The 20438-nt window shown below is 35.8% G+C and overlaps 1 protein-coding gene across 7 annotated transcripts in view; it reads left to right on the top strand.

The window, feature by feature from the left end:
- Positions 1-20438, top strand: part of CDK14 (cyclin dependent kinase 14) — a 635487-nt gene that overhangs the window by 289293 nt on the left and 325756 nt on the right. For all 7 annotated transcript variants that reach the window (XM_063708268.1, XM_019031337.4, XM_063708269.1 and 4 more), the window contains one exon: positions 3305-3399. In XM_063708268.1, the coding sequence (XP_063564338.1) occupies positions 3305-3399 (95 nt within the window). The remainder of the gene's footprint in view (positions 1-3304; positions 3400-20438) is intronic.

The following is a 20438-nucleotide window of genomic DNA, read 5'->3' as shown; positions in this document are numbered from 1 at the left end:
TGAATAAATATTTGATGAATAAATGAATTACTACAAGTTATTGATAGAATATAAGCAGAATGTTTTTTTCTCTTCAGATTTTATAGGTTCTTAACAAAAAACCAAAATGAAGACATAATGTTTTTAATGTAATGGTAAAGAGGAAACTTCTGTGTTTTGAATACTCTACTTGAATTGCCATTGCTGTAAAGAGAAATAATTTTGATTATTTTTGTTTTTACTCAGGTATGAAGAATTTATTCTCAAATTAATACTCATGCTTATGAGTGTATAAATGCTCATATATTAATTTAATAAAGGTTTCTGTTACTTGATAGGATGGGCTACTTGCATTGTACAATTTTTTTTAACATATTTTCCCGTCTTTCACAGTTCTTTTATTCTTACACAGAGTTAGAAAGATGTAAGACTAAATTCACCACCTAAATTTAATAAATAATATTTTGTAAATATATTTATATCATTTGACCCCGTAATTCTATTTTTCACAATTATTATAAGGAGATAGTCCAAAAGGCGGAAAACTAAGTGCCCAGTCACGTCTTTTGTGGTATTATTTATAAACATAAATCTTGATCTAAAATTTCTTTAAGATGAGCAGTGTTGCAAAGAATCTGATTATGGGGATGTGATGTGTCTCATTCCTTTTTTTTTTTTTTTTTGAGATAGAGTCTCACTATGTTGCCAGGCTGGACTGCAGTGGTGTGATCTCAGCTCACTGCAACCTCCACCTCCCAGGTTCAAGTGATTCTCCTGCCTCAGCCTCCCAAGTAGCTGGGATTACAGGCACGCGCCACCACACCCAGCTAATTTTGTATTTTTAGTAGAGGCGGGGTTTCACCATGTTGATCAGGATGGTCTCAATCTCTTGACCTCGTGATCCACCCCGCTCGGCCTCTCAAAGTGCTGGGATTACAGGCATGAGCCACCACGCCTGGCCGCGTCTCATTCCTTTTTTTAATCAAAGGAAAGGAGGCTTGCTTTGAGGAAGGAGTGCAGTTTAAGAGGTAAAGCCAGCTATTGCTTGTCAAGGTCTTGAAATTGCTAGCATTAGCAGCTGGTCTTCTCTGGGTTTTTAGAGGAGTAGATACCCAGAGGCCCTGTGTGGAAACTGAGTTTTATCAGCCGGAGGTTTGGGCGTAGTGCTAGTCTCAGAGTCAAAGGAAGATTGGTCAAACTTGAGGAAGAGCTACTAGGTGGCAGCAGGCTCTTCTTATTCAGAATAGCCACCCCAACCCCTGAGGACCCCAGATGCATGACATTCAGTAAACTTGTTGAGTTCTTACTATGCTTTAGACCTTGATCCAGGAGCAAGATATATCAATGGGGGAAAAAAAGATTACTGTTCCTATGGGAGAAGGGGTTTTGGAAGACAATTAATGATGCCTTTCTGATCTTGAATCTTCCCACTCATACTCCTCCGAAAGTCATAAATCCAACAAGGAGAACAAATAAAAACAGACAACTCATACCTTCAAGAGCATTAAGAGACAGCAACAAGCCTGTGATAGCAAAGAGTGACACAGGGGAAGCTGATAGAGGCTTAAGAAGCTGTGAAAAACAGTACAGGGGTGTGAAGGACTTAATCAAATCACAAGCAAAATTATTCCAGAAAGAGAAGGCTGGGATGTTGTGTAGTTCATTCACAGCACTGGATGCAATAAAGGAGGCTGAAAGTGACTGGAATTGGCAGCTGCTGGAAAGCATTGCCTCTAGGGGAGAGTCATATATAGAGAGAAACGGTGGTACCTGTTAAGACAGGATAGTGAAAGTAAAGGAGGAAGGAAAAGGGAGAAATTAAGGATCCTGTGGAAGTGAAAAAGAAACAAGACAACCCAAACCCTTCTTCTTTCGTCTCCCAGTGCCAGCTGTAAAAACTACATAGAAGAGGGCAAAGGTGACAGAAAAAAAGACTCTCAGATTAGGAACCAGTTCATTAAATAAATAGGAATAGAACAACGTAGCCCACATCTACCCAAAACGACTCTCAAACATTGAAAATAGGGATTAGTGCATTTTGGTTGCAAAAACTCTTGCAATAAGTCAACCGTAAAATTAAAACTGTGCATAACACTGAAATATGAATTGAATATTTGAATTCATGCTTTTTGGTGTATGAAACAAACAAGCCTACCTTTAGTTAGAAGTACAAAAGCTAAGTAGAGAAATGGACAAAAAATAAAATGAAATAAAATTAGAGTTAATTGAACTTCTGGCAAGAATAGAAGAAAAGAAAAAATCAAATCAGAAGTGAAGACTAAATTGCAAGGTACCTAAAGGAAAATCAGATTAAAATGGCAGGTGGTAACCCAACATATTAATATTTACATTGAATGTAAATGGTCTAAACATCAAAATGAAAAGTCAGAGAATGGCAAAATGCATTAAAAATATGACCAAACCGTATACTGTCTACAAGAAACTTCAACTGCGTGATATCAGTAGGACTGAAAAGAAAAGGATGGGTAAATGCTAATCAAGAGAATGGTGGATGGCTATACAAAGGGGACTTCAGAACAAAGAAATTTACTAGGAGTAAAGAGGACATTACTTATTGATAAAACAGTCAATTCTCAAAGAAGACATAGCAATCCTAAACATGTATTCAGTAAACAACTGAGTTTTATAATACAAAAAGCAAAAACAAGCAGAACTCAAATGAGTAATTGACAGATCCACCATTACAGTTGAGGATGCCAATATGCCTCTCTCAGTAGTTCATAGAACCACTATTCAGAAAATTAGTAAGGATATATTAATAGAAGAACTCAATGATACTATTAAATAATAGGATCAAATTGACATTTATAGAACTCCCCACCCAACATCAGCAGAATTCAGGTTCCATACCTATGGAATGTATACCAAGATAAACCATATTCTGGATAATAAACTATACAAATTTAAAGAATTGGAATCATACCAAGTATTTTCCCTGATCATAATGAAACCTAACTAGAGATTAATAACAGCTGACAGGTAAAATAACTGAAAGAAGTTTTATCTAAATGAAAACCTTGTTTTTCTGGCCAGGCACTGTGTTATACACCTGTAATCCCAGCTTGTTAGGAGGCTGAAGAACGAGGATCACTTGAACCCAGGAGTTTGAGACCAGCCTGGGCAGCATAGTGAGACCCCATCTCAAAAAAAGTCTTGTTTTTCTACGCTTCATTTTGAATTGTTATTGACTTGGAACATGTGAAAATAGATATCTCTCATCTGGCAGTGTGCCAAAATTATAATGGTATATATTAGTTGATTGTTATCCACGATAAATTGTTTCTCTGTCCATTTTGTTTTACAGCTTCTCTTTTAAAAGGACTAAAACATGCTAACATAGTGCTACTTCATGACATCATCCATACCAAGGAGACGCTGACACTTGTGTTTGAATATGTGGTAAGTAAAATAAGACTTTTAAATTTAGACATTTAAAATATGAATGAAATTCTTATAGTGTTGTCATAGAATTTTGTTTTTAGATTGCTGTACTGAAGTTAATATTTTATCTGAATACATGAGAATTGTAATTTTGTATAAAATAAAGGCCCTATAAAAGATTATTGAATGATATGTATCTTAAAAGAAAAACCCAGAAAAATGTTAACTTGAATTTTTATCGGATATGTTATCTATTTATAACCTATTTGTTACTAGGATACATTGTAATTTTTAGGTTTATTACATAGGATTCAACAGCCTGATGGTGATCATTATCAAAGAAAGCTCATAGGCAATAAGAATGGTTTTTTATTTTTGGATTTGTAACTTGGTTTCTCAAAAGCATGCTTATTAAGATGTGTGTGTGTGTGTGTGTGTGTGTGTGTGTAGGAAAGCCTGATACAATTTAGACTTCAAAGTTTTCCCCCTCACTTGGTATTTCAGCTATTAATTAGAACTTCCAATTGCATAGCACACAATGTAATGATCTTCTTATGTGAGAGTATTATTGCTAGAAGACTTGGACTTGAACTCATAATTAATCCTTCTCCATTTCTCTTAAAAAACATGGTATTTGTGTAGCACTACTTCAGCATTTAACTGTGGAATCGTGAAATGTAACTATGATAATTAACATCCCAATTTTCACAGATGGATCTAAGAACATGTAATTTATAAGACACAAATGACATCGGTGCAGACATTTATTTAGAATAGTTGTTGGTATTGTCAGTGTATTAGGACCCCATTTTGTAATTACCACACTACTTTTTAAAAAATTTGAAGTACTTTCCATTTTTCCTTAAAAAAAAGAATGAATATTTGCAACATTTTTATTTTGCTTATGTCTGCCTGTGTCTGTCGTTTGAAAATTGTTGTCTTATGAAGAAGCCATTTATCTTGTCTATTTACATATAAATGATAGATACATTTGAATAATATGGTAATGTGACTGCAAGGACAGCTAGAGCTGAGCAGTTGCATATATTATGTGGTACCAAGAATGGATGCAGATTCACACATCAATGCAAACATAATTTCTTTTGTTTAATCCATGATTTTGGAGTTAATAATGTATTCCAGCTGATTTAGACTTGGAACTTTTGAGTCATACTTTTAAGTATGTCTAGTTTACATATTTCAGTTAAATCTGGATTTTCCTTACTATGCTTGACTTTTACAATGTTTTGTAGAAAAGAGATTTCAAAAATGTACTTATTCTGTCCCTCAAATTAGATAATTAAAAGGAAGGAAAGTAGCTTGTGCACCAAAATCAGTAACATTGGTAAAGAAACTAATAAAAGTAGTGTGAAAATATGTCCTCTAAATCTTAAAAAATAATGAAATATATTTATGGGGTTAAAATGTACATATTGGATCAAGTGTCATTTGACGATTTTGTATTTATGTTGTTGCCAAATAAAAGGAAATAAATTCACTACCCTGCATTATTTACTGATAAAGACTGACTTTTAAACATAATCACTTTTCTTTGTGTGAGTAAAATTTTCCCTAGTCCAATTCTTATGGAGACATCCCATGTGCTTTTAAATCAACCACTTAATAATATGGGCACATGCAGTATCTAGAGTAACATTTTGTTCCCAACTTCTCCATGGAGTTCGGACATCATGTAGATTACTCTTGTCTCTTTTAGAGATTGAGGCCAACTTGGGTCATTTTTGGCTTATGATTGCCCTGCCTCTGCTTCTATTGTCCTGTCTACCTGCGTTGCCTTACTTTTACACTGCTTCTTTGCCTTTTTCCTTTCTACCTTTCTTTTTCTATCTTTTCCTATTCTCATCATTTTCTATCATTTTGCTTTTTGCTGCTATATGTGAAGTTTGTTTTTTGTGCATTTTTAGTAAAAGATGTTTAGTTGAATTCCTGAAATCAGCCTTTGGTGAAAAGAACCGCTTCAGTTTGTAGAAATTTCTTAGGGATAGTCTTCTCATTTAGGGTGGGAAGGTGTAGATTTCTCAGCAGGATTAGTCTATTTGGCAATTGCCCAGTTCAAAAATAACTTCCCTGAATATTACCTAAAGTTTTTATTTCCTTAACACAAGTTTCCAATTGCTTGTTCTTTGTAAATATTTGGATATCTCAAGAAAAATTAAGGTTCTTACATACCTTAATGGATTGTTTTAATCAGATTGCTTTCCTCACAGTATCTAGCAGAAATAAACTCTACTCTTCTTGCATGTTTTGAAGCAGTGGAAAGGCAATAATAATTATTAAACATTAAGTGCCTTGGAAATTAGAGCAGATATTAGTGAGCGGCATAAGGTAGGAAACAGGAGGGCACTGTGGGCTTGGGATGAATGAGTGAGGGCCACAGAAAGAGAGGCAAAAGAATGTTTAAGACAAATATGGCCACAATAATAAAACCCAACAGCTGAAATTTACAGTTTTATGCTGACTTTAAAGCTGGAGGGCTTTACATTCATTGTCACTTTTGGTGTTCTCAACAGCCTCATGGAACTGTAAATACCACCATTTTGCAAAGGAAAAACCTAAAGGTTAGGGAGATGAAGCAGTTATTTCCAAGGTCTTGTAGTTTGTAAGATAGACCCAGGCCCATCCTAATTGGACTGTTATAGCTCCTGTTTATTTTTATCAATTTTAGTTAGCCTAGGTCTTTGGTCAGAAGAGGAAAAGAAAACTTTCTTCTTTCTTTCCATAACCTTCCTTTATTCTACACTTAATATCCTGAGTGCAGATAAGTCCTAAAAACAGTGAAACTGCTTTATAGTTTGAATAAGTTTTGTAAATTGGCCAAAAACCTGTCCATTTAAACTTGTATTTCAATTACAAAATGTGTTTTTAGTTTCCATAAAGCAAACTTGTAAGTTATAGTATTGTCGCATATGTGCCACTAGGGTCTTCTGAAATGCACACACATAAACATACACACACACACACACACACACACACACACAGAACTTTGTTAGCAAGTTCTAAAATCAGTATCAGTTTAATTTAAAATTTCTAAAACTTAATGATAATGTTGCTGTATTTCAGAATTATTAACATCAAAGGTATTTTCTAAACAATGTTGATTTTGTAGTTCTGTGTAATTAATTCATTGTACCCTTTTTTGAGGGAGGTACCATTGTAAGTTAAACAGTAGGAAAAACCAATACCCCATGCCCATTAAAACCCTGGATATGACGGGAAAGTAAAATAATTTAAGATTCATTAGATACTATTGTATTTTTCCTTTTGATTTCACAATGAAGTTTTCGAGGGCTTTTTGAGATACCTATGTAATTCAAGTTTTACCACGTGAAGGATTCTTATTTATAATATGTACATACTATAAATGTATTTCTTTTTTTGGCTTTAAAGGAGAACTGTAAGCCTAGTTGCTTTATATTGTTGCCATGAATGGCATTTTAGGTTTTATAAAAGCCTTCTGAGGGCCAGAATAATGAAATAAGTGGTAAAAATTTAGTGATGTGAAAGAATACTCAAGGAAATGACTTTGAAGGTCATTATTAAAGTGGTTTAGTGGCTAATAGGATATTGTTGGTGTAGGCTTTCTTTTAAGTAATAGGAAAAGCTTTACAGACCTAAAGTGTTCTGTAATTTAGATTCTTATACAGTTACAAAGTCTGTAGATACTACGATCTGGAAGCTGCAAGGTTGGGAACCCCTTAGGAAATGTGCTCCTTAAGTTGCTCATGTTGCTATTGGGTAACATGTGGGCCCCTCTGATGCATGGTTTTGAGTACAGTTATTTCCAAGGTCTTGTAGTTTGTAAGACAGACCCAGGCAGTTGGGTCTAATATGTCAAATATGAAGGAACACCTTAAACCAAGGAGTGGCTCAGTTAGCTTGAAAAGGAATCTCATTCATAATGGTCTAAAATATTATTATAGCTGTCTTTTTTCCCTATACAGGTTTAAGACTTGGAAGAGAAAGGCAGAAAATGTAGTTGAGAATCATTGACTCCAGAATATATTTAGTTGTGAAAGTTCTAACAAATATTTCTTCTACTTAAACAGAAAGTTAAGCAATTTAGTTTTTATTTTCTTTGCCAAAGACAAATAAGTGCCGCATTATCCTATTTAACACCATGCTGAAAAATTTAAAACAGATCCCATCAGTGAAAATAAGAATGCTGATAGCAAACATGATTATTTAAATATATATTGCCATTAAGCTAATAACTGTTCTCTTTTAAATTACATAAGAGGAAAGCATGTGTAGCAGCATTTTTCATTACATATTTAATAATTGTGTACAAGTAGAAATCAAAATAGAATTGTGATTACCAGGGAATAAGGAGGAGGGGAAAATAGGGAGTTGTTCAGTGGGTATAAAGTTTCAGGTTTTTTGGGGGGGGTGCGGTGGATACAAGATGGATGATAAAAGTTTCAGTCGTAAGTTCCAGAGAGCTACCGCACACCATAGTGCACATGGTTTAACAATATGATATTGTGCACTTACAATTTTAGTAGTAGAGTAGATTTTTATGTTAAGCATTCTTACCATCAGAAATATAAAAGCAAGGTTGGACACAGTGGCTCAATCCTGTGATCCCAGCACTTTGGAAAGTGGAGGTGGGAGGATTGCTTGAGGCCAGGAATTTGAGACCTGCCTGGGCAACATAGTGAGACCTTGTCTCTACATAAAATTAACAAAAAAAATTACCCAGGCTGGTGGCATGTGCCTACAGTCTTAGCTGCTCTGGAGGCTGAGGTGGAAGGATGCTTGAGTCCAAGAGTGCAAGACTGTAATGAGCTACAATTGTACCACTAGACTGGACTCTGGATGGCAGAGCAAGACCTTGTCTCTAAAAAACAAACAAACTATTTATATACATGCATTCACCCGTAATACCATCACCACAATCAAGACAGTTAAGGTAATAAACATATCCATTACTCCACAAGTTTCCTTGTGTCATTTTGCCTTTATTATACATATATATTACATATATATATACACACACTATATATATATACACACACACACACATACACATACATACACACACATTAATGGAGTAATGGATATATTTATTAACTTGATTGCCTTGATTGTGGTGATGGTATTATGGGTGCATGTATATGTCCAAACTCCTCAGATTGTATACATTAAGTATATACAGTCATTTGCATATCAGTCATACCTCAATAAAGCTGTGAAACAAAGAAAAGCAACAAACTCAAAGCTAATCATGATATTGTTAGGGATAATCATTTTGTTCCTATTGTGCTATAAACTAGTGAAATAGCCTAAACTAATGTATAACATTATATAAAACAAAAATATTGTATTTCACATGAAAACAAAACTGTATCAATAGAAATCATAAAGCCCATAAAATGTTTTTATAGTGTTGTACATTCTACAAAGCACTCTCATAGATGTTATTTTATTAGATGCCACCCTCAGCTCTTTGAGTTGTAGGTAGCATGTTATTTTTATGAAGTATTTTATCGATGAGGAAAAATAATGCTTAGAGAATTTAAAGCAGATTGACAAATGATTTAGCCAAGTTAAAATGGTAAAGATATGACTTTAGCTCAAGTCTTCTGTGCCTAAAGATGCCAGTTACTCCATTTTAACCTGCAACTTACCTGTGTTAGCTACCTTCCTAGAGTTTTATATGATGGTCTAAGGTATGTATGATGTTAGAAGATGGGACAGGAAGCTGAAAATTACATACTGTCTTTTCAGCTTGCTACAGAATTTACTTAATTATTTGGTTTCTCTGCCTCATACATTTTGATGTTTAAATCTGTGAAGAATGCTGTGATTTGCATGATTTTATGCCACATCTGTTCTTGAAAAACTGTAGCTCTCTATCAATATTTTGCTTTCCAGATTAAGCAGTCCTTGAGCAATTGAACATTTTTCTGCTTTCCTCTGAGATAGATGTATGTGCATAGGTATGCACACGTGCAACTTTATTTGAGGTGATCAGGGAGGGCTTGCTGAGAAGTGTTTAGGTAAAAATCTGAAGGAGATGAAAGAGGGAGATGCACATATTTTTAGAGGAAGAGCATTCTAGGCAGAAAGCTTGTCTGAGGAACAGCAGGGCTGTGGCTTGCAGGGAGCTAGCAAGGATGACAATAGGAAGAGACAAGGTTTGAGATGCAATGGCATTCAGATTCTGTTGGCTTTGAAAGGTTTGGCTGTACTGAGTTTGGCTTTGACTCAGAATGAGATGGGAAGCCTCCAAAGGGTGTTGGGCAGAGAAATTATTTGATCTGACTCATATTTTATTGGATCTCTGGCTGCTTTCTTAAGAATGGACCAAGGGTGGGCAAGTTAAGAATCAGAGAGACCAGTCAGGAGGCTATTGCAATAAGATCTAAGCATGAGCCCGATGATGTCTGCAGAAGAGGTGAAGAGAAATGGTTGGATTCTGGATATACATTGTGTGGCCGACACACCTGTTGGGAAGACTTTAAAAGTGGGCAGGAACAGCATGAGACTGGATAGCCAGACCAGAGCCAAAATCATGCCATGGCACTGTCCACTAAGCACCCTGCTGCCACCATGAGTGTTGAGGCTGGACATTGTCTCTTGCTTTGCTGGCCTTGCCTATCTTTGCCAATGTTGCCAAAATGGGAACATCCTACATTATCATTGCTTCTTTGGACTGTTAGCTCGTAATGCTAAGCCAGGATTGATTGTGTTTGTTGGCTGAGATGAAGTTTCAAGCCCATGTTTTGACTGCACAGGACCATAAGAAAGTGAGTAGCATTTTGGCTATTCTAATGGCAGGGGGGTCCTGTTTCCTGTCAAGATTCATAAAATACCATTGACTGCAGAAAGAAATTGTGATACATATACACTGTGGAATACTATGCAGTCATAACAAAGAGATCATGTCCTTTGCAGGAACATGTATGGAGGTGGAGGCCATTATCCTTAGCAAACTAACACAGGAATAGAAAACCAAATACTGCATGTTCTGACTTATAAGTGGGAGCTAAATGATGAGAACACATGGACACATAGAGGGGAACAACACACACTGGGGTGTGCCAGAGGGTGGAGGCTGGGAGAAGGGAGAGGATGAGGAAAAATAACTAATGGATACTAGGCTTAACACCTAGGTGATGAAATAATTTGTATAGCAAACCCCCATTACACAAGCTTACCTGTATAACAAACTTGCACGTGTACCCCAAGCTTAAAATAAAAGTTTAAAAAAATTCATAAAATCAGAACCTTTCCCAACTTAGGGAATACATTTGGATACAGGGCATGCTTCCGTTTTCCCCTGCTTTTCCACCATGCCCTAAGGAGAAAAAGACACCTCATAAACGTCCACTAGATTCATTATCTAGTCCCAGATAAGGTAAATCTAGAATGTAAAAAGAATTGGCAGGTGGTATATTCATGGAACCATTGTTTATAATCTTTGGGAAATCATCAAGAATGCAGATGGGCAAAAGTAATGCTGGTTTTTAAAGGGTGATGGGGGACAAATCTGAATCTACAGAAATATAAGCTTAATATAGAACATTGGTGAAATTTAAAATAAATTTTTAGACATTAGGGTCTAATGATCTTCATTCTCTTTGTTATTTCCTGATTTCAACAGACTAGTGAACTAGTTTGAGATATTTATGAGATATTTAAAACAAGAATAGAAATGAAATCTAGTTGTTAGAAGATCATTATTTTTTTTTTCAGTTTTATCTCTGGTTGAACCACTTTATCCAAAGCGTGTTGATCAATGAATTGACATCATCATGGAGAAAAGTCTGTCGGGGTGTGCTGGAGGGCGTTGTCCTTGTCCTTGTTCTATTTGATATTTTTATTAATGACTCAGATAGTGGTGGTGATATGCTGGACCTATTTGTGTCATAGCTGGGAAGTATAATTAACACTTAGGGTGATAGAATCAAGGGTCAGAAAAGAATCTAATAAAATGATGAGCCTAACCTACAAGGTGAATTATCATGGGGATAAGTAAAACGGTATATTTGGTTTTAAAAAAAGAAAGCATCCCAACCTAATACAGAAAAATGGGGTGGAGGAAAGGTAACTTAAAACAATTCATGTAAAAAAAGACTAGTGATTTCTTTGGTGTATGGGAGTATGCACAGAGGAGCTCCAATAAGATGCCAAAATTATTCAGGAGAATTAAAGACATACCAAGAGAGGAGAGAAAAAGGTAGTGTATATATTCTAGATGGGGTAAGGAAGTCAAGTGTGAGAATTTGGGGAAGGCTGGCTTTGGCTTAATTCTTAGAAGAATGCTCAATTATGTGTTTTCTGTAAATTATGTTCACTTCTTTGAAATGTAATGAGCACCTTACTGCTAAAAGCATTCAAATAGAGGATGACTAGATTCACATCAGGAATATTGTAGAAAGGGTTCCTAACCTGTATTACATGCATAACATTGAGATATGTAATTTAGGTTATGTGCTCCCAACTGATACCATGACGTAGATGTAAGGTCCCTTCATTTTGCAGATGAGGAAATTTAGGCTAAGATGTCGGATACTTCGTGCATGCCGTTTCCAGTGGCTACATCATATCATCTCCTGAGTTGAGTGTGAATCCGGGTAACTACAAGTTTCCATAGCAAATGATTGCCCAAGGTTTTACAATTGGCATATATAAGTGTGTCCCATGTGACATAGTTTTGGGGAACAGAAACACAGCTCATTATGGTCATTCACTTAATAATTTATGTATTCATTCATTCACTTTTTTCCCTCCAACATATACGGACTGTCTTCTCTGTGCCAGGGAGTATCCTTAAGTTCTAGAGATACAAATATATAGACCTTGTTTTTAAAGAGATTGAAGTCATGTGGAGAACTGTGATCTTAGATGAGGTAAACCTCCATAAGCCATTTGAGTTATAAATTGCTGTCACACATCTATAGGTGTCATGGTACTAGAACATATTTGTGTTTTAGTGTAAACAATAGGAAAACTAGATTTGTCTCATAGGCTTTTCTTTATGGAAGGGTTTTTGTTTCATATATGGAGAACTAGTTATGCTGTATAATACTGTGATTCTATATTCTGAAGGGGAGGTTGTCATTCAGAACCAAGTACAGAATGCGAACAGATGTAAACATTGTGGATGACTGAATGTGCAGGCAGTGTAAGATGGAGGAATTCTGAACCATAAGGAGAAATTAAAGAAATGAAAAGGAAACAAGCTAGCTTTCAGTCAGTGCTCTCTTAGGAACTCTCATTTTCTGTAATTGGTAGGACAAAATAAATTAACTTCTTTTCTATCCTTTTCCCTAATGGCTTTTTCTCATCTAATAATAAGGAATGATGGTTACTTTTAGTCATTTTTAACTGTCCACTATCATGTTGGGTACTGAGATATCAATTTTTTTCCTGTTTACATCATATCTATCATCTCCATATTCTAGTTTTATTTTATGTGATTGCTCTCCTTATTAGATACTTATAATCATGATTTGGTATTTAATTCACATGGTCTAAGATAGAAGTGTTTCTGATCTCCAACTGTTGCTATGGTAAATGCCTGCCTATCCACAAAAGCACACAGTTCTGAGTATATTCCACCATAGATCAAACTATTTTAATGAGAATACAGTATGCATCTGATTTTTATAATATTTTAATTCTTGTTCCTCAGTTTATCTTAGAATTTCACCACTTAAACTATGATATTTAATGGTGGAGAAATCACAGAAAAGATAAAACAGTAATAAAAAGATAATTCCTTTGGAAAGAAAAGTATATATTTCTCATGTTAATTTTTTTAAAAAATTTTCTCACAGGAATTATGGCCATATGTCTTAAGAAAACAATACTCCTGGAAAACTGCATGATTCAGGGGGTGGGTGGAGGCACGAGAGTAATACATTGAATGTACTAAGACTGACAATAATTATCAGCTTGGAGAGATTAGAGAAAGCTCCAGCTAAGGTACAAAAGTTGCCGCCTGATGTAAGTACCCAAGATCAGGATGAAGATGATCAATAATTCCAGTTACCTTCACATTAACTCTGAATAGGTCATTAAGTAATTGATGAAAAAATCACTAGCAAATTCAGTTGTAAGTGTGAAAGTGTACATTATTATATATCATACAAAACTGGTGGCTATAACTTCACAAATTTTTAAAGTAAGTTAGTAAATGCCTGTCATGATAATGACCACTTCTTGCATTCTATTTAGTTGTTTTTAATTTTACTTTTTCTTGCATTTTATGAATACTTAGTTAATATCACATAATGGTTTAGTTTAATGTGCATTCTATACTTTGGTAAAGGAATATTAGGCCACTCTATAAATTATTCATTTTTGTTGATGTGATTTTTGCTTTTATGCAAGTTATGTGTGTATTTAGATTAAGTCAATTAGTTCTAGGTTTCTTATGAAAAACAGCAGTTTTTACCTTCAACTTTCCACTTTTTTAGCTGATTCTTTCAGTTTCTCTTTAAACATCTAATAAAACTCATTTATTTTCACTTATCGATTATTCATCTTTGGCATAATCTACTGTTTCCTACAATGCAAAGTGAGAATTTGTTTTTTTTTCTCATTCCTCCACTTCAAAACAAACGTACTCACTTTTTCCTGCCGCCTTCCCAGTCTCCCATCCTCCCAGTGTAGTCATAATTTTGATTGTATCAGAATTCAGAATTTGATATTTATATTAGCATGTTAATATAAATCTTTGTAGCCAAGACACATAGTGTACTGTGACTACTTTTTCCTCTCTGTTTCTCTGGAATTAATATTAATTTTCTGTTTTTCATTTCTGTTATTAATTCAGGGCCTCCCAGAGCCTCTGCCTGGTGTATCTTTCCTGATTTCCAGGCATGCCCTTCCCCTCTTCCCTGAGCTGGAGCTCTTTTGTCTTCATCTTATGCGGTTTTTGTCTTGAGGAAGACAATTTCTGATAGCTTCCTGGGAAAGGATGTGTGCGAGATTTTTGTTGTTGTTGAGGCATTGTATTTTTGAAAATATCTTTATTCGGTGCTCATGCTTGATTGACATTTTGGCTAGATGTAAAATTCTTGCTTGGAAATAATTCCATTCGAATTTCAGTAAGATTGCTCCATTTTTCAGTTCCATTGTGTCTGTTAAGCTATTTCTCTTTATTTCTAGTGTCCTGAAATTTTATGATAAAGTGAAAAAGAAACCAAGGTTCAGCTTTATGCTCATTGGATGTACTTTTTCAATCTGGAATCTCATGTCCTTTCATCCTTTTTTTTATGTGTGTAATGCAGTAGCTTTATTATGATACAATTCATGTAACAAAGTTTGCTTTTTAAAAGTACACAATTCAGCGGTTTTGAGCCTATTCACAACGTTGTGGAACCATTACTACAACCTAATTTTACAATTCATTACCCTAAAAAGAATCCCATATCCATTAGCATTCACTCTGAATTCACCACTAACCCCCTGCTCCTGAACCACCGATCTACTGTATGTCTCGATAGATTTGCCTGACATCTCATATAAATGGAATCATAATAATATGTGACCCTTTGTCATTGTCTTCTTTGACTTAGCATAATGTTTTTGAAGTTCATCCGTGTTGTAGCTTTTCTCAGTACTTCATACTTCCTTAAGACTGAGTAATATTCCATACTTTGGATATACATTTTATCTATTTATTCATCAATTAATGTACATGTGGGGTTTCTTTTCGCCTTTTGGCTGTTGTGAGTAGTGCTGCTATGAACATTTGTGTACGTGCATTTGTTTGTCTTCTTTCAATTCTTTTGTGCATATACCTAGGAGTGGTATTGCTGGTCATCTTATAACTCTATCTTTCACCTTTTGAGGGACTGCCAAACTATTTTCCAAAGTGGATGCACCATTTTACAATCCAACCAGCAGTGTATAGGGGTGCCAATTTTATTCACACTTGGCAACACTTGTTATTTTCTGCCTTTTTTTTATTATATTGGATGTTTAGTTGTATCTGATAGTGAGTTTGTCTTGTGTTTTCCTGACTTATGATGTTGAACATCTTTAATGTATTTACTTGTGTTCAAGAACTTAAATTATTTTGTTACTATTTCTTTCCTTTATTTTCTCCTTTCTCTATTTTTAGGTATTTTATTATTTGAATGTTGGACTTCCTGGATTGTTCTCCTAATTTTCTTGTCTTTTCTCTCCCGTTTTCTAATTCTTTTTTCTTTAGCTCAACATTAATGATCAAATTTCCTCAACTTTGTGTTTCACATATTCTATTGAAGTTTTTAAATTTAAATTTTATTATTAATTTCTAAGGTACCTTTGCTCTGAATATTTCATTTATAATATATTCTTCCTTGTTTCAAGGTTGCAATATCTTTTCTTACTAATATTTTCTCACTGAAAATATTAATAATAGCCTTTGTGAAGTTTTTCTAATAGTAAAACTATGTTTCCACCAAGTTGTTATTTTTTTCTTTTAGTTTGTTTTGGGTTCTTGTCTTGAATATTTGAGGCTTTGGCAAGATAGCTGGTACAGAAGTAATATGATTGGGAATTCCAGGTATGTGGGTATCTGGGTCATTATGAATTTCACTGTAGGTACTGACTAAGTCATATTGTTGAGAAACCCTCAATGCCAGTATCCATCTTTCCTGTGATGCTATAAGATTCCCAATGAAAAAACTTCCAAACTCCTGCCTGGCTGCCAATCTTCTGGAAACCGAGTGGGGTTCAGACCCCTACATAATCCCCCATTTTAGGATGGTGTCACTGTCCCTAACTGGTTGGATTTTCTAGTTTGGACACCCTCTGTTTTTCCTTCTCTGGGTTTAAGAGGGGCAGTTATCTGTATAAGCAGAGTGGGGAAACAAATCTAAGTTAAATAGCTACTAAAAAGATTGTCAACCAATATTCCATGTTTTCGACTTCCATATATAGACTTTCAACTCATGCCCACTTCCTGGTGCCACCAATTTCTGAGCCTTTTGATTGTTCTCAGCATAAGCAGTGCTGCTTCTAGGCTTTCCTCACTGCCAGTTTAGTATTCCATTAGGTTGGTTGGGTGTATTTTCTATGCAAAACTTGCTACCATCTGTTTTGGAGCTTCAAAATTTGGTGAGTGGGAATTCAGGAGAATACAAGGTAGATCCATATGTTCTATTTGTCATCTTTACTTTGGAATATCATCCATTCTTAATAAGTTTAAATATGAACAAATGTTAAAGCGTGCCATTGTGTAAACCAATGTATAATTAGATAACTTTTTGACGTCAATTGTTGTGAAGTATATAAGTTTTTCTCTTTATCAGTTGTCAGAGTTTATCAAATGTGACAAGGCTAGTGGGAGTGAAGGTATTTTAATTAACTGTTATTAGATTATTGTCCATTCAATAACATTTTAGGCACAAGAGCAGTGTCTGAAGGATTTTATTAGAATTTGCTATCTTAATAGAAAATAATTATGACTGTCAATTGGCTGGTTAGTTGTTGGTTTGTTTTTTTATGATTTGTTATGATTTTGAGATGTTGACATATGTATAGATACATATTCATACATTTGACAGTATTTTAAAGCCAATGAGAACCTTTTTACAGTCTGTGTATAAAGGAATATATAGGGGTGAAAGGTTCTGATTTTAAAATTTAATTATTCAGAATATATACACTTCATTTTTCAGTTTCATTATGTTTTCATTGCTGTGTATTATTAAGATGTTATTTTTAGTAAATGAACTTCAGTGTTCTGAGTTAACATTCACCTTCTAGTGAGTAATTTACTCCTTTCTCACTGGTATATTCAAGCCTGGCTATAAATCCCCAACAGATGCTCATGCCTCACTTCTATTTCATAAATTGGGAACTGAGAAACTAACTTGTGGTGGCAGCTATTTGCTAAGTAAGAATTTTCCATCTTTTGGGTTTTTCCTTTCTTCTCAAATATGTGATCTTGGTTTTAAAGCTTTGGATCTCAATTATTAGTTTTTCTTTCAGCCTTTGTTGGGGACATTTGGAAGAATGGATTGATTGATGTTTCTCACCCTTCTATTTTATTACCCTTTTTACTTGGATAAGGAAGTTAGAACCAGTCAGGAAAGAAAAATATTGAGTATTCTAGCTAGAATCTTAGGAAATATGTGAGGAAAGCTGTCTAAATCTAACAAGAAGATAAAAAGTCAACAATACTATGGGAAAGCAATATGGGGAGAATATGATTAGTAATAGAATATTTATTAGAGAAAAAGAAAGGACCAGGGATCTTTAAAAAAATCAGATTTCGGCTAACTAAAAATACATTGAACTGAGTGGTATCTTGTAAGGGTTCAAAGGGCAACATGATCATTCTTGTTTGTCATCACGACACCTGTATAAGATGAATGAGCTGGATGAGCAGCCAGTCTCCATGACAGCAGGGACTAATTTCTCATGTTACCAAATGCAGTGGGCACCCTATAAATCTTTGCCAAGTTGATATGGTAATTTTCATAGAATAGATGCATTGGACACATTGTGTGGCTGTGTGTGTGTGTGAGACAGAGAGAGAGAGAGAGAGACAGAGAGAGAGAGAGAATTGAGAGTTATTTTTCAAGGTTTTCATTAAAACTGTCTTATAGAGTATATCAGACACAGAGATATAGTGGCTGGTTTCTCCTTCAAAGGAGGACTTACTACAGGAAGTAATATCAGCTGAATGCCTCCATCTGTCAGCTCCTCCAGCATCTGCTTCAGCTACAGAGACCCATTCTGAATGAGGTCAGGCCTTTCCTCAGGCTTCTTATATCTGGTGACTGTAAAACATGAAGGTATAAAGGTCCAGCCATTTCTGCACAACACAGGACAACTCTGGTGCTAGACTGGCCCACAGATTTATTTGTCAGCATAATAGTTTGACTTCCTTTGTCCAGTCTTGCTCTCTTTTCCTACATTTCAACTAGTAAATATAATGCATTTCTTTTACACAACAGACATACTGTACATCAGCCTTCATCTGGAAGATCCATCCTGTGTCCAAGACTTACAAAGATTAATTTATAAATGTAGTTAACCCTTCAGTTTAACATGGATTTGTTACCTTTTAGAGAAGTCACTGACAAAATATGGGTTTTGATTTAAGTATCCAAGTATATGAGACATCACAGCAGAAAATCAGACTTTCAGAGATCAGAAGGAAAAAGTTAGTGTAGTATAGCAAGAATTTCTAGAAAAGTTAACTTTAGATGAGAAGTAATTTTAAAAAAAGAGAAGTAATTGAGTGAGTTGGTAAAATTGTAACTTCTTCTAAGGCTACTAAATCCTTGACAAAGGGTTCTGTTAAAATTCAATAAAAATTTATACATATATGTATGTATTTAATGTTCAGTAAGTATTGACAGTGAAGAAAAAAATGAGTAGTAGTATTTGCCTAATGTAGAAGACCATATTGCTATTCCCAAATATTTGTATATCAGTCTTTGTAAAAAGAATATGTCTGTCTTCCCTATTGAAGTTAGGCATGGCCAGGTGACTTGCTTTGGCCAACGAATTGAGCAAAAGTTACTTGTTATTGCAGCAATGACTTGGCCTATCCTGACTGAAGTATCACAAATTACTTACTATCCAACCACTCCAGAGAGAGCCGATGCTACCATGTATTATCCTTGAAGACTTCTTTTATGATTTATACTCACATGCATGTTATATATATGTGTGTATGTTTATGTGTATACTATACCATATACAACATACACTGTTTTTTTAACCTTTTATACCCATACTAGTGTTGTCATCATTCCAAATCATTAAATGCAGTTATGTATCGTTTATTCACATTTGAAAATTTACATACTCTTTGTATCATTAACATAAAAATTCCGTGCTCGTCTTTGATGTCATTTAAAATTCTGGATAGTGGGGAGAGGACAAGATGGTCTACTAGAAGCAGCGGTGATTGGAGGCTCCCATCAGAAAAACCATAATAAGTGTGTGAATCCTTCACTGGCAGCCACGGTATCCAAGTTCTCTCATCAAAATTGACGTGAAGGTTTGTCAAAGATCAGATAGTTGTAGATGTGTGGTGTTATTTCTGAGGCCTCTATTCTGTTCCTAATGTAAATGACGGGTTGATGGTACAGCAAACCAACATGGCACATGTATACCTACGTAACAAACCTGCACATTGTGCACATGTACCCTAGAACTTAAAGTATAATAATAAAAAATAAATAAATAAAAGTCGCTGCTATTGTAAAAAAAACAAATTGACTAGAAGGCGGGCATTACCCACCGAGAGAAGGAAGAGCAGTGTGGTATGGTGGCCCATCTGAAAGCAACACGGGAAAGGGGAGCCCCCACTCACCAGAGAAGGGAGACTGTGAGTGGTGTGCTACCCAGCTGGGGAAACTGTGCTTTTTCCACAGAACTGTGCAACCCACCAATCGGAAGATCCCACTTGTGAACCCATGCCACCAGGGCCTAGCACCGAACTCTGAAACAAGCAGATTCTTACCGCCTCTCAGCTGGAATCTGCTTAAGCCTATCAGACTCCCATGGGGAGATGCGATCAGCGTTGGCTGCAGCTGCCTGCTGTCTAAGCCATTTGAGCTCCTTGGGGGAGGGACAGCAGCCAGCACTGGGACTCACAACTGCCAAACATGCTAAGCTCCCTGGGCAAGGGAAGGGTGGCTGTCATTTCTATAGCTCCAGGCTTCCTCTGCTAGAGGCAGGGAGGCTGAACAGCTTGGTCCCAAGACTTGTCCTGACAGCCCAACCTACCACCTGTGGCAGTCTGTGGCCATAGTGCTTCTTCAGGCCCAGCCGTAACCCATCCTTCCTCAGTGGATGGGGTTTCCATGCAGGATCTCCAGTAACTCCAGCCAGAGGCTCAGGAACAGAATTCGGATCTCCCTGGACCTGAAACCCTAGGGGGAGGAGTGGCCGCAGTCTCTGCGGACCAGCAGACTTAGCCTTTCCTCCTGGTAGTTCTGAGGAATCCAGGCAGCCCAGATGAGTGGGTTTCCCCACAGCAAAACATACCCTTCCACCAAGGGACAAAGTGCTTCCTTAAATAGTTCCTGCTCCCATGCCACCCAACTGGATGAGACCATCCAACGGGGGTA

Source organism: Gorilla gorilla, chromosome 6 (assembly GCF_029281585.2).
Source record: "Gorilla gorilla gorilla isolate KB3781 chromosome 6, NHGRI_mGorGor1-v2.1_pri, whole genome shotgun sequence".
Classification (NCBI taxonomy): domain Eukaryota; kingdom Metazoa; phylum Chordata; class Mammalia; order Primates; family Hominidae; genus Gorilla; species Gorilla gorilla.
Note: the sequence above shows the minus strand (reverse complement) of the source record. Positions and strands in the feature narration are given on the sequence as shown.